The sequence below is a fragment of the Centruroides sculpturatus genome, unplaced genomic scaffold, assembly GCF_000671375.1.
Source record: "Centruroides sculpturatus isolate CEXI.00-Female unplaced genomic scaffold, Cexi_2.0 scaffold1176, whole genome shotgun sequence".
NCBI classification, from domain to species: domain Eukaryota; kingdom Metazoa; phylum Arthropoda; class Arachnida; order Scorpiones; family Buthidae; genus Centruroides; species Centruroides sculpturatus.
The window spans coordinates 39961-53044 of NW_019385335.1; the positions used below are offsets into that span (position 1 = coordinate 39961).

A 13084-nucleotide genomic window follows, 5' to 3' on the forward strand; every position below is an offset into this window, starting at 1 on the left:
ATAAATAGTTTGTCAAATTTTTATTCATAAAAATGCAGTTTCAACTGCTTTTTATTTTATAAAATCCGTCTTCTTGCGCCACTAGAGGGCCTTTTAAACAATATGTAGTCTGTTAGCGTTGGTCAGTAGTAGTCCAAATGCAATATGAACGTTTGTTTCTTGAAAATTTGATCACGATTTAAATACAGTATTTACTTTTAATATTACTGATATGTCATCGAAAAGAAAACGTGTTGTATTATCATTAAAAGACAAATTAAAGTATTTATTTCGATTATCTGGATTTTTCCTTATCCGGACTACATTCATTCCCAATTAGTCCGGATAATCGAGGTTCTACTGTATAATATAATTGTATTCTCTTGTAACGGCGCAGCCATTTTTGATCAGTTACAGCTAGCAAAAGGTGGTGTAAATGAAAGATGCTACCAAATGTGGTGTCAAAACATCAAACATGTTTCGAAAGAGTGTTACTGTAGAGGACATTTAGCAGAAAAATACTCAACAGCTCCAGAACTGTTGAGTCTGCTGAATGCAGCCAATGACCCAACCGGATCCAACTTACCAATCTTTTTATTTGTGGCAGAACTTTTTGTATATTCTTTCCTTTGTATGCTACAGTTATATGTCCTTGTAAAGAAACCAAAAAGTATACTTTAAGAAAAGGGTTTAATCCCTTCTTGGTCACTGTTGCATTCCATACATTTATTTTCAGTGATCACTTTGTTGGCTCTGGTGTATGTCTTACATTCCTTAAGAAAAATACTCTAGAAACTACTGTTTTAACATCTCTGATATGTTCACTGGTGTTAAACAATTATTTCACTATTTCTCTGATAGATGGCATTGTTACAAAAATTATTCTGCAGTTTTTGGCGAGAAAATATAGTTTTATAGTTTATATAAAGAGAAAATATAGTTTATTTTTGTAATCTGATGGTATCTATAGAAATTTAGAAATTGTCTTTGGAAGTTTTTCTTTCAAAGAAATTATCAGAATTGTTTTGTTTATTATTATTATTATTTATTATTATTAATAATCATTAAATAAATAGTTAAAAATAATAAAATGAAGAAATGAAATTATTAATAAAAAATATAGATAAAAAAGTTATTTTATGTTTTGAAAAAATAACTGACATATATATATATAATTTATTGCATATTAATTGTATATCAAATATGAAAAATTTGATTACATTCTGAAAAAATCAGAATGAAAAGGGGTTAAAAAAATAAATAGAAAAAAAATAGGCACTTTAATTATTTTTGCTTTTGAAGGAAACAGTTCTATTGTTTTTTGCTATTCATAGCACTGTATAAATCAAAATGGTTAGTTGGAAAGAACTATAGCTGTTGCTTGAAAGTTTTAATACCAGAAGCAACTAATATTATTTATATTTTCCAATGTACCAAATTTGTTGATGACACTTGAAGCAAACAACAAAAGGGAAGCAAAAAAATTTATGACAACAGTTTTTGTTATCTTTTATTGTAATAATCAATGTTCTCTGTGTTAATTTTTGTTAATAAATTTCTGCTTCCATTTTTGGGTGTGAAACAGTCTTATGGAGAAAGCCTGACTGTGTGGACTCTTTTTTTACAGAGGAGCATGAAATGATCGAGAAACTTCTTTGTCATTTGATTATGGTTTCAAGTGTGTTGGTTAAAGTTTTATTGTAAATGTAAATATGTCTGACAGCAATTTTATTAAGAAAAAGGAGAGGAGGGGAAAGCAAGAAAAATGGAATTTCATGTTAGACATAATAGAAATGAGTGTATAGAGAAACCATCGCAATGACTGAAATCAATGCTATTCATTAACTTGAGAAGCTGGCAGCTGCAAATTACCAACATGGAAGTTCAAAATATAAATTTTGCTAAGAGCTAAGGATCTGTGGGATACAATCAAAGGTGTTGAGCCAGATGCAAATCCTCCATGACTAATCAAAGACAAATAAGCTAGAGCTGATAGAGAAACACTCAACATAATAGTACAAATTTTGAGCATAGCTCTAACTAGCTATGTCAGTGTTTTTCAACCTGTGGGTCGCGACCCCCTTGGGGGTCGCAAAGCCTTACATGGGGGGTTGAGGGTAAAAGAAAAAGACAAGTGTTTGTAGGTCCTACACTACAATAAAAAAAAACTACAATTTCAGTGAGAAGATTGTACCTGTTTATTATACAGTATAATTCGTTTTTCACTCGATATTTAGGTCTAAACAGAAAGAAAATTAAATACAGTATGTAGTTTTTAAAATCACTGATATAGTTTTAATATGGCCCTGGGGGTCACCAGAAGTTTTTAACTTGTAAAGGGGTCGCGTATTCAAGTAGGTTGAAAAACACTGAAGTATGTGATAAACCAGAAAACATCTAAGTGTTGGGACTGATCTGAATTGGCAAGTAGAAGGAAAATGTTGGAAAAGAAGATATCCTTAAGAAGGGAGCTAGTGGACATCAAATGGAAGAGGAATGAAAATGCAATAGAGCAGTGATTCTTAACAGGGGGCCGTGGCCCCCTGGTGGTCCATAAGAAGTTTGCCAGAGGTCCACCAAATTATGCAAAATTTCCTTCAGAATATAATAAAAAGAAAATTGATGTATAACCGAATATTGTTTTGAAAAGTGAAATAAGAAAGATAAAGTTTTCGTATTTCGTTTTTTTTATTTCTTATTTCTTCCTACATACAGCTTTGTTAAAGTACAGAAGAAATAAATGCAAATATGCTACTTACACTGCAGTATTTACTTCTTTTCTTCCAAAGTAATTCTAAGAAACTATTAATGCTTGAAATTTTAAAAATAATTAGGAAAAATAGTAGGCTTTGAAAATTTAAATGTTTTTTCAAAAGATATGCAAAATCTTTACCACAAGTTGTGGGTGTTTTTGTTTTAGTTTAATTTTAGCATCAACTTTGGTTCGAATAATAGTGCATTTTTTTCTTATATTGTGTGTTTAGTTTTAATTATTTATAATTAACCCATAAATCTCATTAAATTATTTTCAAATATTTTTTGTTTTTTCTATGAATTTTTAAATGTTTCTTATTTTATTTTTTGTTAAAAATTAATGAGTTTTTAATTGTGAAGTTTGAATGTTATTTAAATAGCTATTATTTCATTATCTATGTTTTACATTTATTATATAAAAAAAATAAAGCAATAATAAAAGAGTCAATTTATTATAGATAATTTAACAAATATAAATTATTATTAAAAAATGGGGGTCACAAAAAATTATGAAATAATTGGTGGGCCACGAGTATAAAAGGGTTAAGAACCACTGCAGTATATGAGTATATGCAATTTGTGGAATCACTTATAGAGCAGTTACAAACTTTAGGTGAAGATGTTGAAGACTCTAAGATTGCTTCAACAGCTCTTTAAGGATTACTATAGTCTTACATCAGTACTGTTAGAAGCTTTGATGCAAATAACCTGTTCAAGATAAATTACAGCATGTTCTTATTCAAGAAGGGCAAAGAAAAATTAACAATAATCATATCAAAAAGGCATTTTGAACCAAACATAACTTCAGATATAATTTCAAGATGAAGGAAATAATATGTTACAACTGGGTATTTTGCTAGAGAATCCTGTTTTAGATCATCAAGTAGTCAATATGAGAAAACCAATAAGAGTAACATACAAGGTATAAAAGTGAATAACAGTTAACCAAAACCTGGAACCCAGAAAGCCAAGGTTGCTATAGCTAATGACAGCATTGGTAAGGAGGAATGTCATATAACCTTTCAAGCTGTTTTAATATCGCCAGTAGTGAAGAAACATGGGGCATTGACTTAGGTGAAGTAGTTAAATTACCAGTAGGAGGAAGTATTTACAAAACTTTAAAGATGATGATATGTCTAGTAGGTGTAATCACCTTAATTGATGGAAGAGAAATAAAAGAAGGAAGAGATACAATTTTCTTTAAACCTCAAAAGGGTTTAGGGATCAGAGAAATAAAGGCAAAAGGATTCATTTATGTGCCAGAGTTGTCACAATCTGTCAGTTGCCCGATTATGCTGAGCAAAGCTAAAGGATGAAATCACCTTTATTAGTGTGAAGAAATGAGGAATATATGTAATGGATATCTCTGCAATCAAAAATGATGAAAAGGTGGCAGTGGTTCGGGCTATTGACTTGAGGCTATGGCATCAAAAACTCAGTCATGTGAGTAGTGACATCGTAAAACAGATGCATAAGAATCAAGCTGTCGGGGATTGAATTTACTAATGTCCGAAAACAATTGAACCTGTGAAGAAGGCATTTTGGGAAAACATGCCAGAAGATCCTTTACTGAACAGAATATGAGAAGAAATAGGAAAATCTTAGAACTTTTACATATGGACTTATATAGGCCATCACAAGTGGCATCCTTAGGTGGGATAAACACGTTTTAGTAATCATAGATGATTATAGCAGGAAAATGGTTGTAAAATTTTTGAAATATAAAGATGAAGTTTGTAAGGAACTTAAGACATTTATTTACCAGTAGAAATGCAGACAGAATTCTTTACTTTCTTGTAAAGAAAATTCAGACTAATTATGGTACTGAATTTGTGAATGATTGTTTGGGAGATTTTTTTAATAAGAAAGATATAGTGCATGAAAGGATGATCCTCTTTTCACTGCAACAAAATGGAGTTGCAGAAAGGTCTAGTCACTTTCTTATGGATGCAGCTAGAACTATTTTTAACAATGCTGGCTTACTGCCTGAGTTTTGGGCAAAAGCAATGCTTATTAGTTAGAAATCATTGCACTAGAAAAATACTTGGTGACAAACAACCATAGGAGTTATGGAATAGACAGAAACTTTCCATTTTCTTATTTTAGGAGATTTGGTTGTCTAGTGCATGCATGGATACTGAAACAATGCAGAAAAAAATTGGATGATAAAAAGTAAACCAATGATATTTGTGAGAAAAGATAGAAAGGGTTTTTGTCTCTATGATCTCATTAAAAAGAGAATATCTTTTAGAGATCTAAAATTTTTGAATGACAGAAATGGATGTGATCTTTTGGATGGGGAGACATCACACAAGGAGCTGGTATATGCATGAATTTTTAACTGCTGACCCTCATTTAGAGACATTGGAAAATGAAGATCTAGCAGAGATTGAAGTAAACAAAAAGCAAGATGGTTATTGCATATTAGAAGAGAACCTGATCGACTAGCAGTGATCACATCTTAGGAAATGTACTGTAATCAAATCCAAGATATCATAGAACCAAAAGACTACAATGAAGCCATTAACAATTCTCAGCAATCTCTGTGGGTAGAAGCTATGGATGAAGAGTTATTATTCCATTTTCAGATGAAAACAAGGAATTTCATAAGTAGGACACCTGATATGAAAGTGTTAGTCTAAATGGGTATTTAAAGTTAAGACAGAAGAGAAGAAACAGGAATCAAGATTTAAGGCAAGATTAGTTGCAATGGGATGTGGACAAGAATGTGGAATTGATAGTTTGGTTCATACTCCTCAGTAATGAAGTTAACGAGTTTAAGAACGATTCTAGTATATACAGTAGAGCATCAATTATTCAAAACAATTCGAGACTGGGGTTGTTCGGATGTCTGATCATTTATGAAAAAATATATTAATCTATCTATGTAACAGTATGACAAAAACGGGCACTAGAAGTGCCCTAACGATGATTTTAAATTAACAATAAATTATTTTTATTTGTAATATGAATTTATTATTTATACCATGGAATGGTATAAATAATTATATGCCTTGATTAACCTTGCGCTGCATGTTTACATCATCCCGTGATTCAGTGAACGTCGCGCATTGACTCACAGGAAATTTGTTGAAAAAATGGCGGATACAGGTAACCCCCATATAACACGGCACTTCTATAGCACGGATTCACTCTAACACGGTTCGAGAATTGGTACCATCCCCCGTATAACACGGTACTTTTATAGCACGGATTTACTCTGACACGGTTCGAGAATTGGGTAAAACCCTCGTACAACAGGAAATGTAATAAATTTTTACATACTTAAGTAATAATAGTTCACGAAAATTATTATTTTCGTGAACTATTAGTACTTAAGTATGTAAATTTNCAGAACATCTTATTTATTTGGAAGACATACATTCTAACCATGAAACCTGTGATTGACCCAAATTATCTCTTTTCAAGATGGGTCCAAATTAAACAAGCCACCTTAGTAAGCTGCTAGAAACATTATTTTACTAACAGAATATTAAAGAAAGACCCAGAATTGAATCAGGAAAAGCCAATTTAATAAACATTCTAATATTTTATTCTATTTAGTTGATATCAATGAAAAACAACTTACATTTTAGGTGTTAACAAATACTTTTCTTATATAATTGCAATAATTCTCCACCCTATAAAACAATAGAAAATTTAACATTTTAAAAATGTAACAGTAATAACACTGTACTTGCAGTAGTTATAGTAGTAGTAAACATAAATTTACAAATATTTAGCTCAATTTATTGTTATTTCTATTTCATAATAATGCAAATAATATAGATTATCTACTATATAAAAGTGAAAAACTTGGCATATTGCAGTATGCCAAAAATGGCCACTATGAGTGCCCCTAGCTATTATTTAAATTAACAATAAATTCAGTATATTATTATTTGATGCGGTTTCTTGCATTTTTGGCTGTGTTTTAGTAGGGTATGCCATGAGAAATTCAGTATATTATTATTATTATTTTTAATAGGAATTTATTATTTATGCCACAAAATGACACCGCTGCTGCTAGAATGCCCACTAGGGGCGTCCCGGGCTACTAGAATAGAAGGATTAGAAGTACGAAATAATCTTAATCTTTATTATTGTTTTTTGCCCGGGCAACGCCAGGCTCATCTTGTTAGGTGTATTAAGTTCACGAGTTGGATGTCACGCCAACTTATGTCAGTCAAAACTTCTTCTTCCAAGAACGTCAGTCTATGAGGCGTTAAATATACTTGAAATTATTTTAATTTAAGAGTGCTTTCGTAAATTAAAATAATTTCAAGTATATTTAATGCCTCATAGACTGACGTTCTTGGAAGAAGAAGTTTTGATTGACATAAGTTGGCGTGACATCCAACTCGTGAACTTAATACACCTAACAAGATGAGCCTGGCGTTGCCCGGGCAAAAAACAATAATAAAGATTAAGATTATTTCGTACTTCTAATCCTTCTATTCTAGTAGCCCGGGACGCCCCTAGTGGGCATTCTAGCAGCAGCGGTGTCATTTTGTGGCATAAATAATAAATTCCTATTAAAAATAATAATAATAATATACTGAATTTCTCATGGCATACCCTACTAAAACACAGCCAAAAATGCAAGAAACCGCATCAAATAATAATATACTGAATTTATTGTTAATTTAAATAATAGCTAGGGGCACTCATAGTGGCCATTTTTGGCATACTGCAATATGCCAAGTTTTTCACTTTTATATAGTAGATAATCTATATTATTTGCATTATTATGAAATAGAAATAACAATAAATTGAGCTAAATATTTGTAAATTTATGTTTACTACTACTATAACTACTGCAAGTACAGTGTTATTACTGTTACATTTTTAAAATGTTAAATTTTCTATTGTTTTATAGGGTGGAGAATTATTGCAATTATATAAGAAAAGTATTTGTTAACACCTAAAATGTAAGTTGTTTTTCATTGATATCAACTAAATAGAATAAAATATTAGAATGTTTATTAAATTGGCTTTTCCTGATTCAATTCTGGGTCTTTCTTTAATATTCTGTTAGTAAAATAATGTTTCTAACAGCTTACTAAGGTGGCTTGTTTAATTTGGACCCATCTTGAAAAGAGATAATTTGGGTCAATCACAGGTTTCATGGTTAGAATGTATGTCTTCCAAATAAATAAGATGTTCTGATCGATACACTGATGGCATACCCTTGCATCTGACCACAATGGCATACAATTATGATCCAATACTCTTTTAACTAGTTCCATAGTAAACTTACCATGCAAGATATCATCTTGGTACTCAGATAATCTATACATTTGAGCATTCTAGATGTAGCTCTTTGTAAGAAAACCCAGATAATATCAAACCATGTTTTAAGGGAATTTTCTAGATTCCTATATTTGCACAGAACATAACATTCTATGTAAGAAAGTTTGCAATTTTATAGGGAGTATATACCCATATTTTCTGAAGATAGGCAAGGTGTAACAAAACATGTCCCTAAGAGCTGTAGAGCATATCAATAGGAACAAAAAAGTCAAAGGAACCATGCCTCATGGGAATTTGTAAAGAAAGCCCACTAGGNAGTTCCATAGTAAACTTACCATGCAAGATATCATCTTGGTACTCAGATAATCTATACATTTGAGCATTCTAGATGTAGCTCTTTGTAAGAAAACCCAGATAATATCAAACCATGTTTTAAGGAAATTTTCTAGATTCCTATATTTGCACAGAACATAACATTCTATGTAAGAAAGTTTGCAATTTTATAGGGAGTATATACCCATATTTTCTGAATATAGGCAAGGTGTAACAAAACATGTCCCTAATAGCAGATAGTTTTCTACATGAACTCTATATGCCCTACATTCATCTTTATAGCTATAGTAGAAACAGTGAAAGCAGTCAGACTTTGGATGATTGAACTTTGTTAAAGTGTAACTTGCTTTTTTTAACTGTAGAAAGAACATACTCCAATTCTATATCCATCAAGTGCTGCGAGGAGGAATATAAATACTGATAATGTTAATTATTATGGCACAGAGCTATGTTATTATAATGAGGTGGTTGGAAGGATGCCAAAGAAATTACCATAGGAATTGAGTTGTACTTGTGGTACGAGGATCATTCAATAAGTCCTTAGTAAAAGATAGAAAAACAAATTATTTTAGTTAGATTTTTTTTTTATTTTTCAACATAATCTCCTTTAAGCTCTATACACTTTTCCAAGCGTTTTTCCAACTTTTTTAAACCATCTAAAAAGTAAGATTTTGGAAGGTCCTTAAAATAGGCATTTGTTTGGGTGATGACCATCTCATTTGACGTGAATCGTTGTCCACCAAGCCATTTTTTTAAGTTTGGAAATAAAAAAGTCACTGGGGGCCAAATCCGGTGGATGTGGTAATAATTTGAACTTTAATTCCATGATTTTGGCCATCGAAACTGCACAGGTGTGCACCCGTGCATTGTCTTGATGGAAGAGGATTTTTTTTTTCAAATGAGGACGTTTTTCTTTGATTTCTTTGCTCAACTGGTGCAATAACGATGCATAATACTCTCCAGTTATTGTTTTTCCTTTTTCCAAGTAATCGGTGTAGATGATTCTGCGTGTATCCCAAAAAACCGTGGCCATCATCTTCCCGGCCGATTTCACTGTCTTTGCCTTCTTTGGAGCCCTTTTGCCTTCAAAAACCCACTGTTTTGACTGTTCTTTGGTCTCTGGAGTATAATAGTGTATCCATGTTTCATCCACAGTTATGTATCGATGCAGAAACTTGTCAGGATTGCGACAAAAAAGTGCCAAAATAGCCTCAGAGTCGACCACACGATTACGTTTATTCTCCACTGAGAGCAAACACGGCACCCATCTTGCCGAGATTTTTTTCACACCCAATTTTTTGTGCAAAATTGAAAACACTGTACCTTGTGATATGCCTGTGGCCTCAACTATTTCATGCACTTTGATTCGTCAATCACTCAAAACCATATCGTGGATTTTGTCAATCATTTCAGGAGTAGTCACTTCCACCATAGGTTTCTAGATAGGTTTTATAAAAAGTAGAGCAGAATTTTTCAAAATGTAGCCTAAATTAAAGTAGCCCAAAAAGTAGTAACTTGCCCAAATATCTCAATCTGCTACTTGTAGTCCAATCTTCAATCCTGAAACCCAGCCATATTTTATGAAATAAGAGAAAAAAATAATAATCCATATATACAAAGTTGTATTGACCAGATTACAGTTGTTCTTGGTCTATTGTTTTCTTATAGTATGGAGGCACTTCGATCTAAGTGAATGAGTTAACATATGCATATCTCAGTTTGCACAGAATTTTTGCTTTGAATTACAAAGGAGTCGTATTTTGAATTAACCAAATTCCTTAATTTGTAAATCTCTATATACCCAGCTGAGACAAAAGTATAGTTATGAACTAATGGGATTTCTAACTATCTGAGTTTGAATTAACGAGGATTTCTTTTGTGTGCAAACCATGTACACACACACATATATATATAGTTTCTTAGTTTCTTTTGTATTATTTATATATAATGAAGTAAATATTATAACTTGTTTTGGTGAATTATAAAATGTTTTTATAATTACATAAAGTATATTTTACATACATTTAATAATATAATTGTTTGTTTATTATACAGATTATAATGAGTGATGATTCTATTCACCGCCTTGAAAGTATATCTAACCAAGCAGGTGGATTAATCATTAAGAAGAAAAATACTGATGATGCTGACACTTTTAAAGTTCCAAGAAAATCTCTTCTTGGTTTAGATGTGTTAGCTGCGAAAAAGAGGAAAGAACTACAGGAGCAAGAACAAAAACATTCAAAGATTTTATCTTATAAGGATGATTGGGAAGATGTTGAAGATGATGACGAAAATGAAAATTCAAGAAAAAATATTTCCCGTGATAGGTAGGTAGAAAATTTTTCAATATTGATATAAATTAAAAAATGATCAAAAACATCCATGTTTAAAAAGTCCAGAGAACATATATTAAAATAGGGAGATATATTCTGCTAAATGCAACACATTATGCTAATGCATTAGCATAGTGTGTTGCATTTAGCAGAATATTTGAGGTGAACACCTGCAGTAATTAGAAGGAGACATACAGTAAATAAGGACACATTTTTGTCTATATTATTTATGTCTGTTACCCTGAAATTAAATACAGTTGTTGAGGGAAGCAATGGGATATAAACACTTTGCTGAACTGCTGGATTAATCGTTTCACCATGCCTAAGGTAATAGTGCAAGAAATTCGTGAACTTGTAATTAGCCATTGAGAGGATGGCAAGTCCATAACAGAAATAGCTGAATGCCTGTGCATTTCGACATGAAGTGTATTGCACATTTTAAAGCTGCACCGGGACACTGAGTCAGTGTCACCTGGATACTTGTCTGGCCGACCGCACCTGATGAGCCTCGCTCAAGACGAGTGACTCGGGCAGAAAGCCAGGTGAGTCCACCACGCCAACCCTCAGATCTGCAGTTAATTTCAACGTGTCTGTAGACACAGTAAAGTGGAGGTTAGTAATATTTGTAATATAATATGTTAACCTTCCAACAAAATATATTTCTATCTCCAAGTATTTGAAAATATTTCCTTTCCACTCAAAAATAAAATATGAATAAAGGTTTACAGCTTTGTGAAACTTTTTTTTGAGTTTATGCCTTGAATTAAATAAATAAAAAAAATTTTTTTAAATTTTTTGGTTTTGTTTATATGTTTATTAGGCCGCATGCCGTGGGTTGGACACTACTGATTTAGAGTTTATTATAATACACTAGTAAGGCAAAGCTTCCATTAATACTGATGAGAGGTTATCACAATATATTGGGGTATCCTTTTCTAAATGTCATTCAAATTGCATCTCTTCCAATAACTTACATAACCTTGCTTCTTTCATGACTTCACAGGCAGCAATAAACTCTGATTTGCGAGTTGAAAGACTTATGCTACATTGCTTCATTGATTTCCAGCTTATTATCTCTCAAGCTAATCTAAACATATAATCAGTTAGAGATTTTCCATTATATGTCCTTGAATTCCAACTTGCATCAGCAAGCCCATGCAACTTGTCTTCACAGTTTTTATAATGGAAACTTAACTCTTTTGTACTCTGCAAATACCTTAGTATATGCTGTTCAATGTGTTCAATTATAAAATTTATCTAACTGGCTGAGATAGTGTATGCTGAATGCTATATCAGAATGAGTTCCTCAAGCTAAATACCTCAGCACACCAATTAAACTTCTATACATCACATCAATACTCCTGTCCTCACTGCTTTCTAATCAAATATTCTGATCCATGGACAATTTTACTGTATTATAATTTTCCATATTATATTATTGGAGTAACTTTTAAATGTACTTTGTTTGATCTAATATAATCTGATTCTATTTACTGTTTTCTCACTCTTATTCCAAGTATATTTCATACCTCTCCTATATCTTTCAGTTGGATCCTTTTACGTAGTACGATCCAAAAGTTTGGGGACTTTGCTTAAAATTCCTTACCTTAAAAAGTTTATATTGCCGATGCACAACCACCTTCAAAGTAATCATCTTGGGCAACAATACACTTTTGCCAGCGCTCATATAACTTCTGGAAGCCATTTTTTGAAACCTCCTGTAAGGTCTCCTGCGATGCTTCTCTCAGCTCATCTGATGACACAAAATGGTGTCCCTGCAAATGCTTTTTCATTAATGGAAACAAATAAAAATTACACGGGGCTAAGTCCGGTGAATAGGCGGAATGTGGAAGCACATTAATTTGAGATTTGGCGAGAAACAGTGTGACCATTTGGGACCGATGTGCAGGTGCGTTGTCATGCAGAAGGTACCAGATCTGCGGCCATTTACGACAAATGGATTCTCACAAATGACGTAAAATGTCTAGATAATTGAGAGACCAACTCAACATTTTCCTCGTTCCGTGAAGTCGAAGGTCGGCCAGAGTGTTCATCATCTGCGATGGATTCTCGGCCTTCTTTAAACCTTTGATTTCACCATTGTAGAATCACCGTACACCTTTCTTAGCAATTTTAAAGTCTTCATAGATGTTTTACCTAAACGCTGACAAAATTTAATGTTGCAGCGCTGTTCTTGAAACTCCATTTTTATTACGTCTGAAAACAAAGGTAACTATCTCCGAAAAAAAAACAACAGCACTCGCGGTTTAATCATGTGACAAGGGCGAAATCAACCTGAACACGTAGGGGTGGTTTGATAAAATCCATTTCATACGCTGTAACTTTAAATACATGCTTTTGTTGTCATACATTACTGCAGTCCCCGAACTTTTGGATCGTACCACATATGTAATTCTTTTATTGTGGAA

At 32.4% G+C, this 13084-nt stretch overlaps 1 protein-coding gene across 1 annotated transcript in view; it reads left to right on the forward strand.

Moving 5' to 3' along the window:
• LOC111637776 (pre-mRNA-splicing factor ATP-dependent RNA helicase PRP16-like) overlaps positions 1-13084 on the forward strand; it is a 50206-nt gene that overhangs the window by 3035 nt on the left and 34087 nt on the right. Inside the window, exons 2-3 of the mRNA XM_023383350.1 lie at positions 7613-7664; positions 10375-10649. Coding sequence (XP_023239118.1) covers positions 10381-10649 — 269 coding nt within the window. The 5' untranslated portion in view covers positions 7613-7664; positions 10375-10380. The remainder of the gene's footprint in view (positions 1-7612; positions 7665-10374; positions 10650-13084) is intronic.